Source organism: Trachypithecus francoisi, unplaced genomic scaffold (genome assembly GCF_009764315.1).
Source record: "Trachypithecus francoisi isolate TF-2019V2 unplaced genomic scaffold, Tfra_2.0 Lachesis_group17, whole genome shotgun sequence".
In the NCBI taxonomy this organism is placed as follows: Eukaryota; Metazoa; Chordata; class Mammalia; order Primates; family Cercopithecidae; genus Trachypithecus; species Trachypithecus francoisi.
Window position 1 is genome coordinate 64,534,839 of NW_022681462.1, and position 18,434 is coordinate 64,553,272.

At 44.7% G+C, this 18,434-nt stretch overlaps 1 protein-coding gene across 9 annotated transcripts in view; it reads left to right on the forward strand.

Annotated features, from left to right (window-relative positions):
- THADA (THADA armadillo repeat containing) overlaps window positions 1-18,434 on the forward strand; it is a 366,170-nt gene that overhangs the window by 294,834 nt on the left and 52,902 nt on the right. For all 9 annotated transcript variants that reach the window (XM_033175863.1, XM_033175871.1, XM_033175868.1 and 6 more), the window contains 4 exons: window positions 8,649-9,028; window positions 9,641-9,759; window positions 10,092-10,164; window positions 14,975-15,128. In XM_033175863.1, the coding sequence (XP_033031754.1) occupies window positions 8,649-9,028; window positions 9,641-9,759; window positions 10,092-10,164; window positions 14,975-15,128 (726 nt within the window). The remainder of the gene's footprint in view (window positions 1-8,648; window positions 9,029-9,640; window positions 9,760-10,091; window positions 10,165-14,974; window positions 15,129-18,434) is intronic.

Sequence of the window (18,434 nt, forward strand, 5' to 3'; positions counted from 1 at the left end):
AAATCTTCTTTCAGCAGCCTGTTGAAATTAGCACTCTCCCTTGGTTAGTTAGGGAGTGGCAGTTTTGATATCTAAAGTTAACTTTCACAGTGACTGTTAGGTTGCAGACATTACACTGGAATCTCCAACCTAACAAAGAACCAAAAACTACTAAGATAACACATGTGATACTACCAAAGGAACTATGTGTGTGAATGGGCCACCATACTCCTTCATGCAAGACACTCCTTAGTGCCATGAAGGACTCTGCAGAGTTCCTTCAGTTTCTTCCTGAGAACAGAGGTTCCTAATAGTTATGCCATCCAAACAGACTAGCCTCAAGAAGCTTTTATCAACTTCTTCAAAGCTGTAATTCACTAATGCTGCTTCCTGGTGATTTCACCAGCCCATGGCACAAGGAAACTATAGCAAAATGATACTATAGCAAATTTGTCTTTTTTTTTTTTTTTCCTTAGTTTTTAGTTTTTAGAGATGGGGTCTCACTACGTTACCCAGGCTGAAGTGCAATGGCTATTCACAGGTGTGCTGATAGCACATTGTAGCTTCAAACTCCTGGGCTCAAGCAATCCTCCTCCCTCAGCCTCCCAGCTAGCTGGAACTACAGGTGCATGCCACGATACCTGGCTACATCTTTTTCTTAAAAACAAATTTCTTTAAATTATCTTTTATGATGACACTATGATTTTTTCCCTTTCGGAGCATAAGAGACTTTCTTTCATGAAATGATAATAGTAGGTTTTTAACATCCTTTGCAAAATATAAGCTGGCAACTTATACCAGTCTGCCACATTGTGACATTTCTTTAGGAATTACTTCTCCAGGGAACCAGGACATGGCACAGTAGGAGGTATTGTCCTTCCATGTGAATCCAGCCATTCAGCCATTCCCTTGAAGGCCAGAAATATACTTGCTCCGAAGAGTGGAGAAAAAAAAAAAAGTTAATTCCAAAAATGAAATCAAATTGGATGCAAGAATCAGTCACACATACTTGAGTGGCTGAGATGACTGCACTGGTGGGAAAGTGCAAAGACTTTCCAAACAAGGAGGGCTGAAAAAAGCTCCAGCCAGGAAGAGTTAGAAAAAAATCACTCTAACTTAGGAAAAATGTGATGGGGCCATTAAAACAGGAACTTCATTCTTTCACTCAAACATTTGGACTTTCCAACAGAGAAGAAACTCAAATCAATCAAAGTTGAGGTTGTAAGTAGAAAAGGTAAGATTTCAGATGGGTGTGGTGGCATGCACCTGTAGTCCCAGGTACTCAGGAGACAGATGTGGGAGGCTCACTTGAGCCTAGGAGTTCGAGACCAGCTTGTAATAAGCTGTCTCTTTTCTTTTCTTTTCTTTTTTTTAAATAAAAAGGCAAAGAAGGTTGAAAAATTACAATCTGCTAAAGAAGAAGGCTGCTAAACTTCAGACTGGATCTAACTTCAGTTATTTGTGTCCTACAATGAAGGGCACTCATAGAAATGAAAATAAGTACCACATGTTCATCTAGACTCTTTATGGCAGGACACAAACATTGTTGCACCAGGGAAAAGTCTTGGTTGTGAAAATCCTTTGATGAACTCTCCCTGCAGTGGGAAACAGACTTTACCACTGAAACAGTAGCCGTCAATCCCTGCTGTACCTAGGTCACTTTAAAATTAGACTGCCAGATCTCACCCCAGAGATGTGGTCAAGTGTCCCCTGACATAAGTATTTTCTAAAGCTCTCAGATGAATGTAGTGTGCTTCCTGGGCCGAGAACCACTGTGCAAGAGAAAAGCAGCATTTCTTTATTAGTTACTGCAGTAGCTTATGCTGAAGTATTAGACATTCCTGCCTCCAACCTTCTGTTCCACCTTGAGACCCTCTCACTCTGGGTACTGAGATGGAATAGAGGAATGTGGTTCCTGTGGTCTCCACCCAGTTGGAGCTCCATGAGAGCAAAGCTGGGTCTAATTCACTTCTACATCTAAACCTAGAGCAGAACCTGCACATAGCGAGCCAGTGTTTACATTGCTGAAGGCCTGGCCAGGTGGCCGGCCTGCCTGCCAGGAACATTTATAGTGCGGATTCATTCTTTCGAATTCTTGGTTATTTTCTCTCCTTTGGTGTTTTTATTTGAAAGAGAAATTGGGGCATGGTGAATTTTCTAGTTCTTCACTACTGTGAAGTCCTGCGCTGGAATCAGCCATGCTCTGCTTGGAACTCCAGCGCCCTACCCACCCATAAACCCTGCCAACCGCGCGAAAGTTGGCCCTGAGGAGTGTGGTTCTCAGCTGGGGTGCAGAGCGGAATTACCTGCCAGTTTTTAAGATTACAGCTGTCTGCGCCCAATTTGAAACCAACTGAATCAGAATCTACAAGAGTGGGATTCAGGCATGTGTGGTTTTAATATCCTTAGTCATTACCTTCACTTGAGGACAGTGGTGTTTAAAATACCTGGATCAGCAGCAGCAGCTTCACCTGTGAGCTTGTTGAAAATGCAAATCATCAGCCCCATCCCAGGACCTCCAGAATCAGAAACTCTGGGGTGAGGTCGAGGTAGCAGTTTGTGGTTTCACAAGCCCTTCAGGGCATCTCCTTGAGTCAGAGTTGCTGCACAAACAGAATATTTTTTCCAAGCAGCAGTTTGGAGAAAATGCCTAAATGAGTATCACTTGATAATTGTCTCCCTTTGGGCTCTAGATCTAGCCTCTCCTGCTGCTCCTCTGTTGACACATTAATTCAGCAAACTTATTTAAAGGTCTCTCTATGCCTGTTCTCTCCTAACTCTCCCTGGCACGTTTGCGCTTTCCTCTCCTCTCCCAGTGAGGCACCTGTGCAGCCTCAGGGCCCACCTTAAATTGTGTTCCCTCTTGAAAGCCCTTTTTCCATTTCTTCCAGCAGAATATCAGTGCCATCACATTCATTTTGGTCTTTCGTATGGTTTTAGTGTGTTTTCTCTTTACCTGCCTTTTTCTTAGTGACCTTGAGCGAGTGACTTAACCTGTTTCCTCATCTGTAAAATGGGAATGATAATAATAATAATAGAGCCTACCTCATTAATGAGTTAATACCTGTCTAGGTGCTCCGAATAATATCAACAAGTATAAATTCTAAAAGTAATTTTTGGCCGGGCACAGTGGCTCACGCCTGTAATCCCAACACTTTGGGAGGCTGAGACAGGAGAATTGCTTGAACCTGGGAGGCAGACGTTGCAGTGAACTGCTCTGCACTCCAGCCTGGGTGACAGAGACTCTGTCTCAAAAAAATAAATAAAATAGAAGTAATTTTTATTCATAGCATTAAATCATGGATATGTAATATGTTATAATTACGTAATAGTACATGGCACGTAAATACTCAACAAATGTCAGCATTTTTTTTTCTTTTTTTTTTCTTTTTTTTTTTTTTTGAGACGGAGTCTCGCTCTGTCGCCCAGGCTGGAGTGCAGTGGCCAGATCTCAGCTCACTGCAAGCTCCGCCTCCCGGGTTTAGGCCATTCTCCTGCCTCAGCCTCCTGAGTAGCTGGGACTACAGGCGCCCGCCACCTCGCCCGGCTAGTTTCTTGTATTTTTTAGTAGAGACGGGGTTTCACCGTATTAGCCAGGATGGTCTCGATCTCCTGACCTCGTGATCCGCCCGTCTCGGCCTCCCAAAGTGCTGGGATTACAGGCTTGAGCCACCGTGCCCGGCCATTTTTTTTTTCTTGAGACAGTTTTGCCCTTGTTGTATGGGCTCTAGTACAGTAGCACAATCTCAGCTTACTGCTACCTCCGTCTCACAGGTTCAAGCAATTCTCCTGCCTCAGCCTCCCGAGTAGCTGGGATTACAGGCATGCACCACCACGCCTGGCTAATTGTTGTATTTTTAGTAGAGATGGGGTTTCGCCATGTTGGTCAGGCTGGTCTCAAGCTCCTGACCTTGGGTGATCTGCCCACCTTGGCCTCCCAAAGTGCTGGGATTATAGGCGTAAGCCACCGCGTCCAGCCCAAATTTCAGCTCTTATTAGTAACAATTTTAGGACAGTAAACATTTTGTGATTTTTATAGGTTTTTGTTGGTGGTGGTGTTTTTGAGACAGAGTCTCTTCTATTGCTCAGGCTGGAGTGCAGTGGCCCTATCTTGGCTCACTGCAAACTCCACCTTTTGGGTTCAAGCGATTCTCCTGCCTCAGCCTCTTGAGTAGCTGGGATTATAGGCGCCTGCCATCACGCCCAGCTAATTTTTGTATTTTTTTTTTAGTAGAGACGGGGTTTTACCATGTTGGTCAGGTTGGTCTCAAACTCCTGACCTCAGGTGATCTGCCCGCCTCAGGCTCCCAAAGTGCTGGGATTACAGGCGTGAGGCACTGCGCCGAGCCAGATTTTTATAGTTATTATTGTGTACTTGTTCTTTGTCCTTCCATTGGTCTTAAAGCTCTTTGAAGCAGATCTTTTTCTTTCTCAGCTCTGCATCTCTGTATCTCCCAAGTACCTAATACAGTTAAGCATGCTTTATCCAAAATGCTTGGGACCTGACATGTTTCAGATTTCAGGTTTGGGTTTCTTTTTTTTTAATATTTGCATATATAATGAGATATCTTGGGGACAGAACCCAAATCTAAACACAGAATTCATTTATGTTTCATACATACCTTATACATATAACTGGAAGGTGATTTTATTTTTCCCTTGGGGTCACTGAATAAACTGCATCTGTGTGTTGACTGCATTAGGTCAGATGCGGAATTTTCCACTTGTGGCACCATTTCAACACGTAAAAAGTTTCTGATCTTAGAGCATTTTAGATTTCAGATTTTCAGATTAGAGATGTTCAACCTGTATATGCTTAGGAAATACTTACAAAGTTAATACTGAAGTCACAGGCAATGTAGGTCAAGAAGTCCCTAAGGAATGTCTCCGTTCATTCACCTCATCAGCATGCTTGCTCCCCATCTCCTCCTTCTTTTGGGTAGTGCCTTCATTCCCTGGCTTCCTGGTGATATCATCCCTTCTTAAGGCCCCAGACCAGGCAAGTGGGTCTGGGTGTCCAGCTCTTAAGTCTAGCAGACTACACTTACACTCAGCCTGGTCTATATCCAGAACAACCCAGATAGTTCTTCCTATTGTTAATTACAGTTTTAAGAGCAGATTTCTGAACCGTATTTCTGACTGTGCCAAACAAATGAAATTCCTTTTGAATATAATGTTGTCCTCTAGCAGCAGTGGATAGGAAGGATAGGGAAATGGTACCTGGAGACGATAGTACTGTGCTCTTATTATTATTAAATTATTATGAGATTCGGTTTTTAGACACTGAAACAGAGATGACACAGAGGTTGAAGATCCCAACTGCCCAGGGTTTCCCTCACTGCTTTATAAAGATGCCTGCCTGGCTGGGCTCAGTGGCTCACACCTGTAATCCCAGCACTTTGGGAGGCCAAGGTGGGTGGATTATTTGAGGTCAGGAGTTTGAGACCAGCCTGGACAACATGGTTAAACCTTGTCTCTACTAAAAATACAAAAATTAGCCGGGTATGGTGGTGCGTGCCTGTACTTCCAGCTACTCTGGAGGCTGAGGCAAGAGAATCACTTGAACCGGGGAGGCGAAGGTTGCAGTGAGCCAAGGTTGTGCCACTGCGCTCCAGCATGGGTGACAGAGGGAGATTCTGTCTCAAAAAAATTTAAAAATAAAAAGATGCCTCCTTGTGAGCTGGGAATTCTGCAATGTCTGAGTTAAGAGTAGAGGTGTGGCCAGGCATGGTGGCTCACGCCTGTAATCCCAGCATTTTGGGAGGCTGAGGCAAACGGATCACGAGGTCAGGAGTTCGAGACCAGCCTGTCCAGCATGGCGAAACCCTGTCTCTACTAAAAATACAAAAATTAGCCAGGCGTGGTGGCACGTGCCTGCAATCCCAGCTACTCAGGAGGCTGAGGCAGGAGAATCGCTTGAACCCTGGAGGTGGAGGTTGCAGTGACCCAAGATTGCACCACTGTACTCCTGCCTGGAAGACAGAGTGAGACTCTGTCTCAAAAAAAAAAAAAATATGATGGCCTCCCTGGGATCCCATCATATTGGAGCCCAAGTCCAATATGGGCTCGTTTTGGCCCCTGTGGCAGACTTTGAAACAATTTGATGTGTTACATAAATATTGTATATTTTTAAATCTCAAATTATTGCAAGTCTATGCAAATTTTCGATTTCAAACAAATTTTTCTGTTACCTTAATGTTTTACATTTGCATTATGTTTATGTTAGTTTTCTAGAAGTCGGCAGAGTTCTCTGAGTTATATTGAGATGATAAATATAAACAGTGTTTTATTAGCTGTAAATGCATATCACTTAAATGCTGTCTGGTAAGCCAATCCAGGATAAACTTGTTAACATTATGGGTACAGTTGTCAGGGTTTATCAGAGAATGCTATGAATATAATATCTAAATTTTGGCAAGGCATTTGGTGAAGTCTGTCCTAAGTTCTTGTAGATAAAACTTCATGGACAGAATGGTACAATTAAAAGGATTCATAACTGGGGTATGACGCAAACCAAAGAGGGCTAGTTAATGAATTGGTGAGAGCCTTGAAGAGCGTTTGAAGCAAGGGCCAGCAGGGAGCCTGCTCACCGAAGGCCTCTGCCCTCCACCTTACCCACATAAATTTTAGTAATTATTTGATTGTGGGCATTTAGGCATTCCTGTGTATTTGTATGCGTTTTTGAGATAGGGTCTTACTTTGTTGCCCAGGCTGGAGTGCAGTGTCAGCATCATGGCTCACTGCATCCTCGACCTCCTGGGCTCAAGTGATCTCCCACCCAGCTAACTTTTTATTTTTTGTAGAAATAGATTCTCACAATGTTGTCCAGCCTGGTCTCAAACTCCTGGGCTCAAGCAGTCCTCCCACCTTGGGCTCCCAAAACGTTGGGATTACAGGCGTGAGCCACCAGGCCCAGCTGGTTTACCCAACTTCTATTAGATGATGAACATGTGTGAAGAACTGGGTGCTGGGAGGTACCCAAGACTCCTCCCCTAGTCCGCACCCTCATTCCCTAGTCCTGCCAGTTTTATCCCTTCCGTAGTTTTTTTTCTTTCTTTTCTACCTTTTTAAATGATCACCTTGGCTTCAGACCTTCAGTGTTTCTTAAACCCACCTTCTCCCGATTCCTTCTGAACTTTAGGCCCTCATCATTTATTTCTCTCCTGGACTACAGTGCAGTAGTGTTGTAACTGGTCTCCCTGCCTCTAATATTGCCCCCTCAACAATAAGAGCACTTCAGTGAAAATGGGCCCCTGACCTTATTGCTTAAACTAACCCCTCAGTGGCATTCCCTTGCATACAGAACTAGCTGCTTCACATTGTCTAGAAGGCTTTCTGTACTCTAGCCACATTTCTTCCCTGGCCTCATCTCCTGCCCTTTCCCACCTCTAATTTTATGCTTCAGTGTTATGGGATGGCCTGTAGTTCCCCACATGGTCCATTCTGTTTCACGCCTTCGTTGAGCCTTTGCTCAGCTGGTTCCCCTGCCTTTGATGGTCCTAACACATTGTCACCTCTCTTCTTCTTTGAGACTTGGGTTATCATTTATACCAGTATATTGGAATTATGTGTTCATGCATTTCTCTTTCTCAAACTAGACTGACTATAAACTCCTTAAGGGCAGTGATCTTATTTAGCTCCTACCACATAGTTAGCAGGCAATAAGTTTTTGGGTTTTTTTATTTTTTTAATCAGAACTGAGAATATGAAAAGATCTCGGCAAATGAAAGGCAGACCATAAAACTTAACAGGAAGATAAAATTTAACAGGGATATACTTGGGCTTAAAATAAACAAACAGAGAAAACACATCTTGGCCTAAGTACTGAGTACAAAGTGGGAGAAAGATGACTCACCACCATCAGTAGACCATGTCAAAAAAGAAGCGCTGTGGTTTCAGTTGACTTTGTGCTCCATATGAGTCAACAGTGTGATGCAACTCCAGTTCAGAACAGGGAAAGTAATAGTCCTGTGGGTCAAACCGTGCAGGAGATTTGTGATCCAGCCTATGGGCCATCCTTTAAGAGAGGGTGAGGCATGTCCACAGGAAAGCAGCTAGAATAATGAGAGATGGTGACCCCATCATTTGGGGAAGGAATTAGGAATGTTTCATCTGGAGAAGACAGAGGGGACACAATAATTGTAATCAAATGCCTAAGGAGCTGTCATTGGGAGCCTCAAAATGTGGCATTAGGCTAATGAGTAAAAACACAAAAACAACTTTTTGACAATGGAATAAACTGTCTCATGAGCTCCAGAGTACTATAGGGTTCAACCAAGAGCTTCTGGGAAGGGGTGTTACAGAGGGAAGCTTAGCCCCTGAAGGAAGTTTATACTAGACGTCCTCTTCTCTTGGTCAGCTTTGAGGCTCAGTGATAAGAGGTCACTGAGTTCATATTTATTGAATGTTGAGGAGGGGTGCCAGGAACGCATCTTCTAATAGTAATTCCTTTGTACCCCTGTTGGAAAAATTATACATTACCTAAATGGAAATGGTTGCGGACTAGAAGTCTGAACCTTTGAGGGCCACTCACTTATGACAGTGTTTGAAATCTGCTTATGGGAGACATCTGATGGCCTCACGCAGTAGATTCAGTCTTCATTCTGTCATGTCCTTTTGTGGAAAATTAAAGTGATTATCTCTTTCCCTTTGCTTTTTTTGCTTCTTAGTTCTGGAGAGTCTTGGCTTCTGGGAGGAAGTCAGAGGGATTATCTCAGGATCAGAGCTGATAACAGGATTCCCTTGTGCCTTCAAGGCGCCAGGCCTGCCCCAGTACCTCCAGAGCCTCACCAGACTAACCATTGCTGCAGTGTGGGCTGCAGCAGCCCAGAGTGGAGAGCGGGAGAGGGATGTCCCCATCTCTTTCTCTCAGCTGTTAGAATCTGCCTTCCCTGAAGTGCGCTCACTGACACTGGAAGCCCTCTTGGAAAAGTTCTTGTCAGCAGCCTCTGGACTTGGAGAGAAGGGTCTGCCACCCTTGCTGTGCAACATGGGAGAGAAGTTCTTATTGTTGGCCATGAAGGAAAATCACCCAGAATGCTTCTGCAAGGTAAAGTCTCCAATGTACTGACTGGCCCTTTCCACTCCCCACATTCTTTTGTGAGCCACTGGAATGGCAGGATCATGAAGGCAAGATTGGGTTTGGGCTCTACGGGGGCAATAGGAAGTAGATTCAGCATCCAGTGGATAAAGACTCTCTTTGTATGGTGGTTGGCATGGCGTCATACCTAGAAGGGCACCAAGAAAAGCTTTTGATGATAGGGGTATTGATGGCAGAGATTAACCAAAAACAGAGCAAACCACTTTGGGATGTTTAGGAAACAGGTCATTAAAAATTCACTGTAGAGTGTGTTAGAGGTAGTCTTTGCTGACATGGCTATTTGAGGGCAGATGGCCACCTGGGAAGCATAATCAAAAGGAAAGGGCACTGGCCTAGAAATCAAGGTATCTGGCTCCCATCCCAAGTCACTAGAGGCCCTCTGGTTAGTCATTGCATCACCCTGCCTCAGTCTCCCAAATGTATTATGGGGGAAATAAGAAGTTAGTGGGAGCCTTTTGAAAGGTAGACCTCTTGTTGATACAGTTGATTATCATGTAACCTCTAGAGACGTTTCCCTGAGTATTTATTTATCTTTTTTGTGTGTGGATTTGGCTTACACAGATACTGAAAATTCTCCACAGTATGGACCCTGGTGAGTGGCTTCCCCAGACGGAGCACTGTGTCCATCTGACCCCAAAGGAGTTCTTGATCTGGACGATGGATGTTGCTTCCAATGAAAGGTTTGCCCCCAATACCTCCTGTGCAACCTTGGTAAGATGTATGGTCCCATCAGTCATTATGTAATGAACTTGCACACAGTCCTGGCCTCAGGTCTCAAGTGCTGTGTTTCATTCTAAGCCTCAGCCTAAGAGTTCTAAACTCAAGCAATAGAATGATGTCAGCGATTCGCGTTAATAACAACAAGGTGATTGCTTCCGGAGGCATTTTTGTAACCAGGAGGTAGACATTTTCATTGTTCACCTCTGCATGGATTACAGACTATCTGCAAAAGCCAGTGTATGAAATATGTCTGATTGTAATTTTGTGTTTTTTTGTTTGTTTATTTTTCTAGATCTGAAATTCAGAGTGTAGCTCTGAGACTTGCTTCCAAAGTCATTTCTCACCACATGCAGACATGTGTGGAGGTAAGGCTAGTCCTCATCTTGTTCTGGGACCTAGGGTTTTGTGTTCTCATTTTACTCAGAAGGTGTTAGTAAAAGTGAACAGTCTCAGCAGGCAGAACCCCTGTGACATGTGTATGTAACATATACAAAAATATTGTTCATGCTGGTTTTTCAGTTTGAGTATAACTTGAGAAGACTTCTTTGGATGCCACCTTTCTTTTCTCTTGTTTCTTTTGAAGATGGAGTTTTGCTCTTATTGCCCAGGCTGGAGTGCAGTGACACAGTCTCAGCTCACTGAGACCTTTGCCTCCTGGATTCAAGTGATTCTTCTCCTGCCTCAGCCTTCTGAGTAGCCATGATTACAGGCATGTGCCAGCACGCCCGGATAATTATTTGTATTTTTAGTGGAGGCAGGGTTTCACCATGTTGGCCAGGCTGGTCTCGAACTCCTGACCTCAGGTGATCCACCCGCCTCAGCCTCCCAAAGTGCTGGGATTACAGATGTGGGCCACTGCGCCCAGCCTGTTTTAGGCATTTTTAAAATTAGAGTTCATGGGGGTAACAGAACCTTCCCCCCAAAACACATATGCCCAAACCCCTTATGTTTCCCCCCATTTCTCTAGCTGGACTCTTTATTTAAAGATGAATAAGCATGTCAATTCCAAAAATATTTAGGATTACAACCTAGTGAACTAAGTATGAAAATACATCGCTAAGGCTTAAATATTCCCCCTAGAACATGACCCAACTGGCTCTGGATGGAGGCCCAGATACGCCCCACCTGTTTTACATGTCCTTTGTTAGTGAAGTAGAACTAAAGTAAGAAAAACAGCTTCCTGGGAAGATGTCTTAAGACAAATACATGCTACTTAGGTGCATACAAGAAACATAGCACCGTCACAGAATCACAAGTAGAAGGCAACCAAATACCACAGGAAAATTACCTGAAGATCCGGATTCCACACAGCCACACTGATGGTGGTGGCATAACATTGTGGACCCTGAGCCCTTACAATAAACCTAGCACTGATGTGTAGGTACTGCAGAAACAAAGATGAACAGAGACTAGAGGTATAGTCTAATGAGAGAACGAGAACATTAGATAATTACGTTACATGCTCTAGTAGGAAGGTGTGCCAGGGCCATGGAAACCCAGAGGAAGGAGCGAGAGTTCAGAGGCTGAAGAAGACTTCATAGAGGAGATCATGAAGTTCAGAGAGCATAGGGCTGGGCAGAGATAAAACTGAGGGTAAGAATTAACAAGCAGGTCCAATTTCCTTAGATCTGTCATTCAAAGGCAAGCCAGGGAGATAAAAAAAAAAAGCCCCCAAAAAAGTCAGGTGGGGTGGAGGGAGTATAGGAATGGAGATGATTTGCTAAAAACTATAGCCCAGGGGAAAAAAAGAAAAACAGCCAGACATGGTGACTCACACCTGTAATCCTAGCACTTTGGGAGGCCAAGACAGGCAGATCACCTAAGGTCAGGAATTCGAGACTAGCCTGACCGACAGTGAAACTCCATCTCCACCAAGAAATACAAAAATTAGATGGGCGTGGTGGTGGGCGCCTGTAATCCCGGCTACTCGGGAGGCTGAGGCAGAATTGCTTGACCCTGGGAGGCGGAGATTGCAGTGATCTGAGATCATGCCACTGCACTCCAGCCTGAGCAACAGAGCAAGACCCTGTCTCAAAAATAAACAAAACAAACAAACAAAAAACACCAGATCCCGGCACAGTGGCTCACACCTGTAATCCCAGCATTTTGGGAGGCTGAGGTGGGCAGATCACCTTGAGGTCAGTAGTTTGAGACCAGCCTGGCCAACATGGCAAAACCCCGTCTCTACCAAAAATTACAAAAATTAGCCAGGTGTAGTGGCATGCACCTGAATCCCAGCTGCTCAGGAAGCTGAGGCAGGAAGATCGCTTGAACTCAGGAGGTGGAGGTTACAGTTAGCCAAGATCATCTCACTGCACTCCAGCCTGGGCAACAGAGCAAGACTCCATCTCAAAAAAAAGAAAAAAGAAAAAAAAAACACCAAGTTCTAAGACAGAAGTCACCAGGCAGCCTAGCAAGACTACCAAGGCATTATTCTTATCCAAAGCTGTTTTTAACCAGTTATTATGTCCAGTACGTGAATAAAGTGATATTTAATGAAAATTGGGAATTTTCCAGGGAGAAAAAAATGAACAGAACTGTAGAGAAATAGATAAAAGAAGCTCCTGGGGAAATGTGAGTTTCTTGGTGCATTGGGAATTAGCACCTTCCTCAAAAATACACATCATATTAGTTGCATAGATGCCCATAGATGATCAAAGGAATCATTAGTTACATTTTGAACATTTAAAGAGGTTCAGTTGATAGGAGAAGTAAAGTACATGTGGAACAACAGTCCCAGTTAGAAAATGAAAGAACAGAGTTTAAATGATGAAAACAATCCAGATGTTTATCAACTGATGAATGAGTAAGCAAAATGTAGTATATTCATACAGTGGAATGTTATTTGGCCATATTATCTGATTCCATTTATAGGAAATGTCCTGAATTGGCAAATTGATAGAGACAGAAAGTAGATCAGTACTTACTCAGGGCTGGGGAGATGGGAGGATAGGGAAGTGATAGCTAAAGGGTGCAGAGTTTCTCTTTGTGGTGATGAAAATGTTCTGAGATTGACTGTGGTGTGATTGCACATATCTGTAAATATACCAGAGTTCACCGCATTGGCCAATTTAAATGAGTAAATTCTACAGTATGTAAACTGTATCTCAGTAAAACTGTTACTATTACAAACAACAAGGAGCTGAAGGTTGAGTTGATCACCAGTGGCCAATGATTTAATCAATCATGCTGTTGCAATGAAGCTTCCTTAAAAACCCTGAAGAATGAAAAGTTCAGAGAGCTTCTGGGTAGTGAACAGGATGCACCCAAGTGCCAGGAGGGTGGCACACCCCAAAGCTCCATAGGGAAAGGACGTCCTGTGCTTGGGATCCTTCTGGACCTCTCCCTGTGGATCTTTCTCTTAATCTTGCTGTTCATTTGTATCTTTTAGCCTTTGTAATAAACTGATAATCTAGTTTTCTAAAAAATAAAAACAACACTGCTTTGTTTAAACAATAGTGTTAGATGCTGCTTTATTTATTTATTTAGCGATGGAGTCTCATTCTGTCTCCCAGGCTGGGGTGCAGTGGTGTGATCTTGGTTTACTGCAACCTCCACCTCCTGGCTTTAAGCAATTCCCCTGCCTCAGCCTCCTGAGTAGCTGGGATTACAGGCGTGCGCCACCATGTCCAGCTAATTTTTGTGTATTAGTGGAGACAGGGTTTCACCATGTTGGCCTGGCTGGTCCTGAACGCCTGACCTCAGGTGATCCACCTGCCTCGGCTGGGATTACAGCCATGAGCTACTGCGCCCGGCCTGTGATTCTGCTTTAAATGTTTTAACAGAAACTCATAAATACTGTGGCTTAAATCAGATAGAAGCAGTCCAAAGCAAATGTAGCTTGACAGTGTTGAGTCACCAGGTTCTCATACTTTGTTGTTCTGCTGTCCTAAACACATAGTAAACACATAGTTTCTATCTTAAGGCCCCACCTGGTTGCTCCAGCTTCCACCATCTTGTCCTTGTTTTTTTTTTGTTTTGTTTTTTTTTTTTGAGACGGAGTCTCGCTCTGTCGCCCAGGCTGGAGTGCAGTGGTGGGATCTCAGCTCACTGCAAGCTCCGCCTCCCGGGTTTACCGCCATTCTCCTGCCTCAGCTTCCCGAGTAGCTGGGACTACAGGCGCCTGCCACCTCGCCCGGCTAGTTTTTTGTATTTTTTAGTAGAGACGGGGTTTCACCGTGTTAGCCAGGATGGTCTCGATCTCCTGACCTCGTGATCCGCCCGTCTCGGCCTCCCAAAGTGCTGGGATTACAGGCTTGAGCCACCGCGCCCGGCCTCTTGTCCTTGTTTAGCTAGCAGGAAGGGGAAACCCAGGAAATAAAGATCATGGGCATTTATTAAGGTATGACTTGAAAGTGCACAGATACTACTTCTAGTGTCATCCCAGTCTTCAGAACTTAATCACCTGTTACTCCCAAACGCAAGAGAGACTGGGACATGTAGTCTCTAGCTGGGTGCCCATGGGCCCAGCCAAAAATCTGGGGTTCTGTTACTATAGAAGGGGCATCTGGTTATTGGTGACAAGAAGTTATTATTTGCTGGACAATCTTTCCCCACAAATTTGGTCTTTATGAGACCAAATGTATGCCAGTGTTCTCATAACTTGATTTGCATCCAGAAAGACTAAAGGAAGGCCAGGAGCAGTGGCTCATGCCTGTAATCCCAGCACTTTGGGAGGCCAAGGTAGGCGGATCACTTGAGGCCAGGAGTTTGAGACCAGCCTGACCAACATGGCGAAACCCTGTCTCATTTTAACCCTGTCTAACAAAAATTAGCCAGGTGTGGTGGCGCATACCTGTACTCTCGGCTACTTAGAAGGCTGAGACAGGAGAATCACTTTAACCCAGGAGGCGGAGGTTGCAGTGAACCAAGATCGCACCACTGTACTCCAGCCTGGGCAACAGAGCAAGATCTTGTCTCAAAAAAAAAAAAAAAAAAAAAGACTAAAACAACTTGCTGTCTAGTCATAGTGACTCCATCTTACCGAAAGACAAGTCAGGTTTTCTTCCTTGGGCATATTTCTCTCTAGTTGGAATAGAAAAGCAACTAAAAAACAACTTTCTTCCCACTGAGCTAAGAGCTAATCTGCAGGCCCAGTCTGGTGTAGGTCACCCCTAATTCCATGTCAGCCCTTGTTGCATCTTCTGAACTGATAGGTATATTTTGTGCTTTTAGAACAGGGAATTGATAGCTGCTGAACTGAAGCAGTGGGTTCAGCTGGTCATCTTGTCCTGTGAAGACCATCTTCCTACAGAGTCGAGGCTGGCCGTCGTTGAAGTCCTCACCAGTACTGCACCACTTTTCCTCACCAACCCCCATCCTATTCTTGGTAAGTGTGCTGAGACGGAAGTCTGTTCACTTAAAATATGGATAGATACTCTTGCCTAAAAAAAGGGAAGGTGAAAGATGGCAACATGAAACCTGCCTTTATGTCTTTCAGATATATTCCTGCCATCTTAGTTCATGCTCTAATCATTTTCACGAACACACTCTTTTTTTTTGAGATGGAGTTTCACTCTTGTCACCCAGGCTGGAGTGCAATGGTATAATCTTGGCTCACTGCAATCTCCACCTCCTGGGTTCAAGCAATTCTCCTGCTTTGGTCTTCCGAGTAGCTGGGATTATAGGCGTCCGTCACCACGCCCAGCTAATTTTTGCGTTTTCAGTAGAGACAGGTTTTCACCATGTTGGCCAGACTGGTCTCGAACTCCTGACCTCAGATGATCCACCCGCCTCAGCCTCCCAAAGTGCTGAGATTACAGGCGTGGGCCACTGCTCCCAGACCACCAACACACAAAAACCAGCCTCTTGTTTTTCAGCCTTACCCTAAACTTTTTTCTACAAAGATCTTTCTGAAATGCAAGTCTGATAATTTCAGTCCACTGTTTAAAACCTTTGAGTGGGTTCCCACTGCTTTCAGTATAAAGCCTAAACACCCTTTAGCACGGCTCACAAGGCCCTTCCTGTTCTGTCCCCTAACCCACTCCTCCTGCCTTATCCGCCACTCCCTAACACAGGCCCTATGTGTCATCAGTAGGGAACAGTTCTCTAAATTAAACAAACCACTGCTTGACTGACTTCTATTTGTCTTTCAAGACTCAGCCTAACTGTCCTCTCTTCCGGGAGGCCTATTGCAGTAATCTAGGTGAGAAATGAATGGGTGAGTGTGAAGCTGTGACAGCAAGGAAGAGAGAACAGGCTCAAAAGATTTAGGAAGTAGAATCAACAGGACTTGGTGGTATTGAGGTTGATATAAAAGGAAAATCCAAGAATGACTTCTAGGCATCTGGCTAAAGTAACTGGATAGGCTGCTGGTTGCATTCAATAATTTTTGTTTTAAGTTGAAGGTATCTGTATTAGTCTGTTCTCACACTGCTATAAAGAACTACCTGAGCCAGGCACAGTGGCTAACACCTGTAATCCCAACACATTGGGAGGCCAAGGCAGGTGGATCACCTGAGGTTGGGAGTTTGAGAACAGCCTGACCAACATAGAGAAACCTCGTCTCTACTAAAAATACAAAAATTAGCCGGACATGGTGGCACGTGCATGTAATCCCAGCTACTCGGGAGACTGAGGCAGGAGAATCACTTGAACCCAGGAGGCGGAGGTTGCGGTGAGCCAGGACCGTGCCATTGCACTCCAGTCCGGACAACGAGCAAAACTCCATCTCAAAAAAAAAAAAAAACCAAAAAACCTACCTGAGACGGAGTAATTTATGAAGAAAAGAGGTTTAATTGACTCACAGTTCCATAGTCTTAACAGGAAGCATGGCTGCGAGGCCTCAGGAAACTTACAATTATGGCAGAAGGTAAAAGGGAAGCAAATACCTTCTTCACATGGTGGCAGGAGAAAGAGAGAGAGAGCAGGAATAAGTGCCACACACTTTAAAACCATCAGATCTCATAAGAACTCACTCACTGTCATGAGAACAGCAAGGGGGAAATCTGCCTACGTGATCCAATCACCTCCTACCAGGCCCCGCCTCCAATTCGATATGAGATTTGGGCAATCCAGACCATATCATTTCACCCCAGGCCCCTCCTGAATCTCTTGTCCTTCTCACATTGCAAAATACAATTACCCTTTTCAAGAGTCCTCCAGTCTCAACTCATTTCAGCATCAACTCAAAAGTACACAGTCTAAAGACTCATCTGAGACAGGGTAAGTCCCCTCTACTCATGAGCCTGTAAAATCAAAAACAAGTTAGTTACTTCCAAGTTACAATGAGGGTACAGGTGGTGGGTAAATGCTCCCATTCCAAATGGGAGAGATTGGCCAAAACACAGGGGCTGCATGCCCCATGCAAGTTCAAAATCCAGCAGGGCAGTCATTAAATCTTAAAGCTTTAAGATAAATTCCTTTGACTCCATGTCTTACATCCAGGGCATGCTGATGCAAGGGGTGGGCTCCCAAAGGCCTTGTGCAGCTCTGCCCATGTGGCTCTACGGGGTACAGCCCCTGCATCTGCTTTCACAGGATGATGTTGAGTGCCTGCAGCTTTTCTAGGCACACAGTGCAAGCTGTCAGTGGACCTACCATTCTGGGGTCTGGAGGACGGTGGTCCTCTTCTCATAGCTCCACTAGGTGGTGCCCCAGTGGGGACTCTGTGTGGGGGCTCTGACCCCACATTTCCGCCTCTATATTGCCCTAATAGAGGTTCTCCATGAGGGCTCTGCTCCTGCAGCAGACTTCTGCCTGGAAATCCAAGTGTTTTCATCATCCCTCTGAAGTTTAGGCAGAGGTTCCCAAACCTCAGCTGTTGCCTTTTGCACACCCACAGGCCCAACACCACATGGAAGCCACCAAGGCTTGGGATTTGCACCCTCTGAAGCAATGGCCCGAGCTGTACCTTGGCTCCTTTTAACCACAGCTGGAGCTAGAGCTGCTGGGACTCAGGGTGCTGTGTCCCGAGGCTGCACAGAGCAGCTGGGCCCTGGGCCTGACCTAAGAAACCATTTTTTCCTCCTAGGCCTCCTGGCCTTTGATGGTAGGAGCTGCTATGAGGGTCTCTGAAATGCCCTGGAGACATTTTGCATGTCATCTTGGCTGTTAACATTCGGCTCCTCCTTTTTTTTTTTTTTTTTTTTCTTTTGAGATGGAGTTTCACTCTTGTTGCTCAGGCTACAGTGTAGTGGCACGATCTTGGCTCACTGTAACCTCCACTTCCTGGGTTTGAGCGATTCTCCTGCCTCAGCCTCCTCAGTAGCTGAGATTACAGGTGCCCACCACCATGCCTGGCTAATTTTTGTATTTTTAGTAGAAACAGGGTTTCACCATGTTGGCCAGGCTGGTCTTGAACTCCTCACCTCAGGCAGTCCACCCATTTTGGCCTCCCAAGGTGCTGGGATTATAGGCATGAGCCACTGCACCCGGCCTTCGCTCCTCTTTACTTATGCAAATTTCTGCAGCAGGCTTGAATTTCTTCCCAGAAAATGGGTTTTTCTTTTGTACCACATGGCCAGGCTGCAAATTTTTCAGCCTTTTATGCTCTGATTCCCTTTTAAATGTAAGTTCCAGTTTCAGATGATCTCTTTGTTCATGCATATGAGTATACACTTTTAGAAACAGCAAGGTCACATCTTGAATGCTTTGCTGCTTACAGTTTTTTTCTGTCAGATACCCTCAATGATCT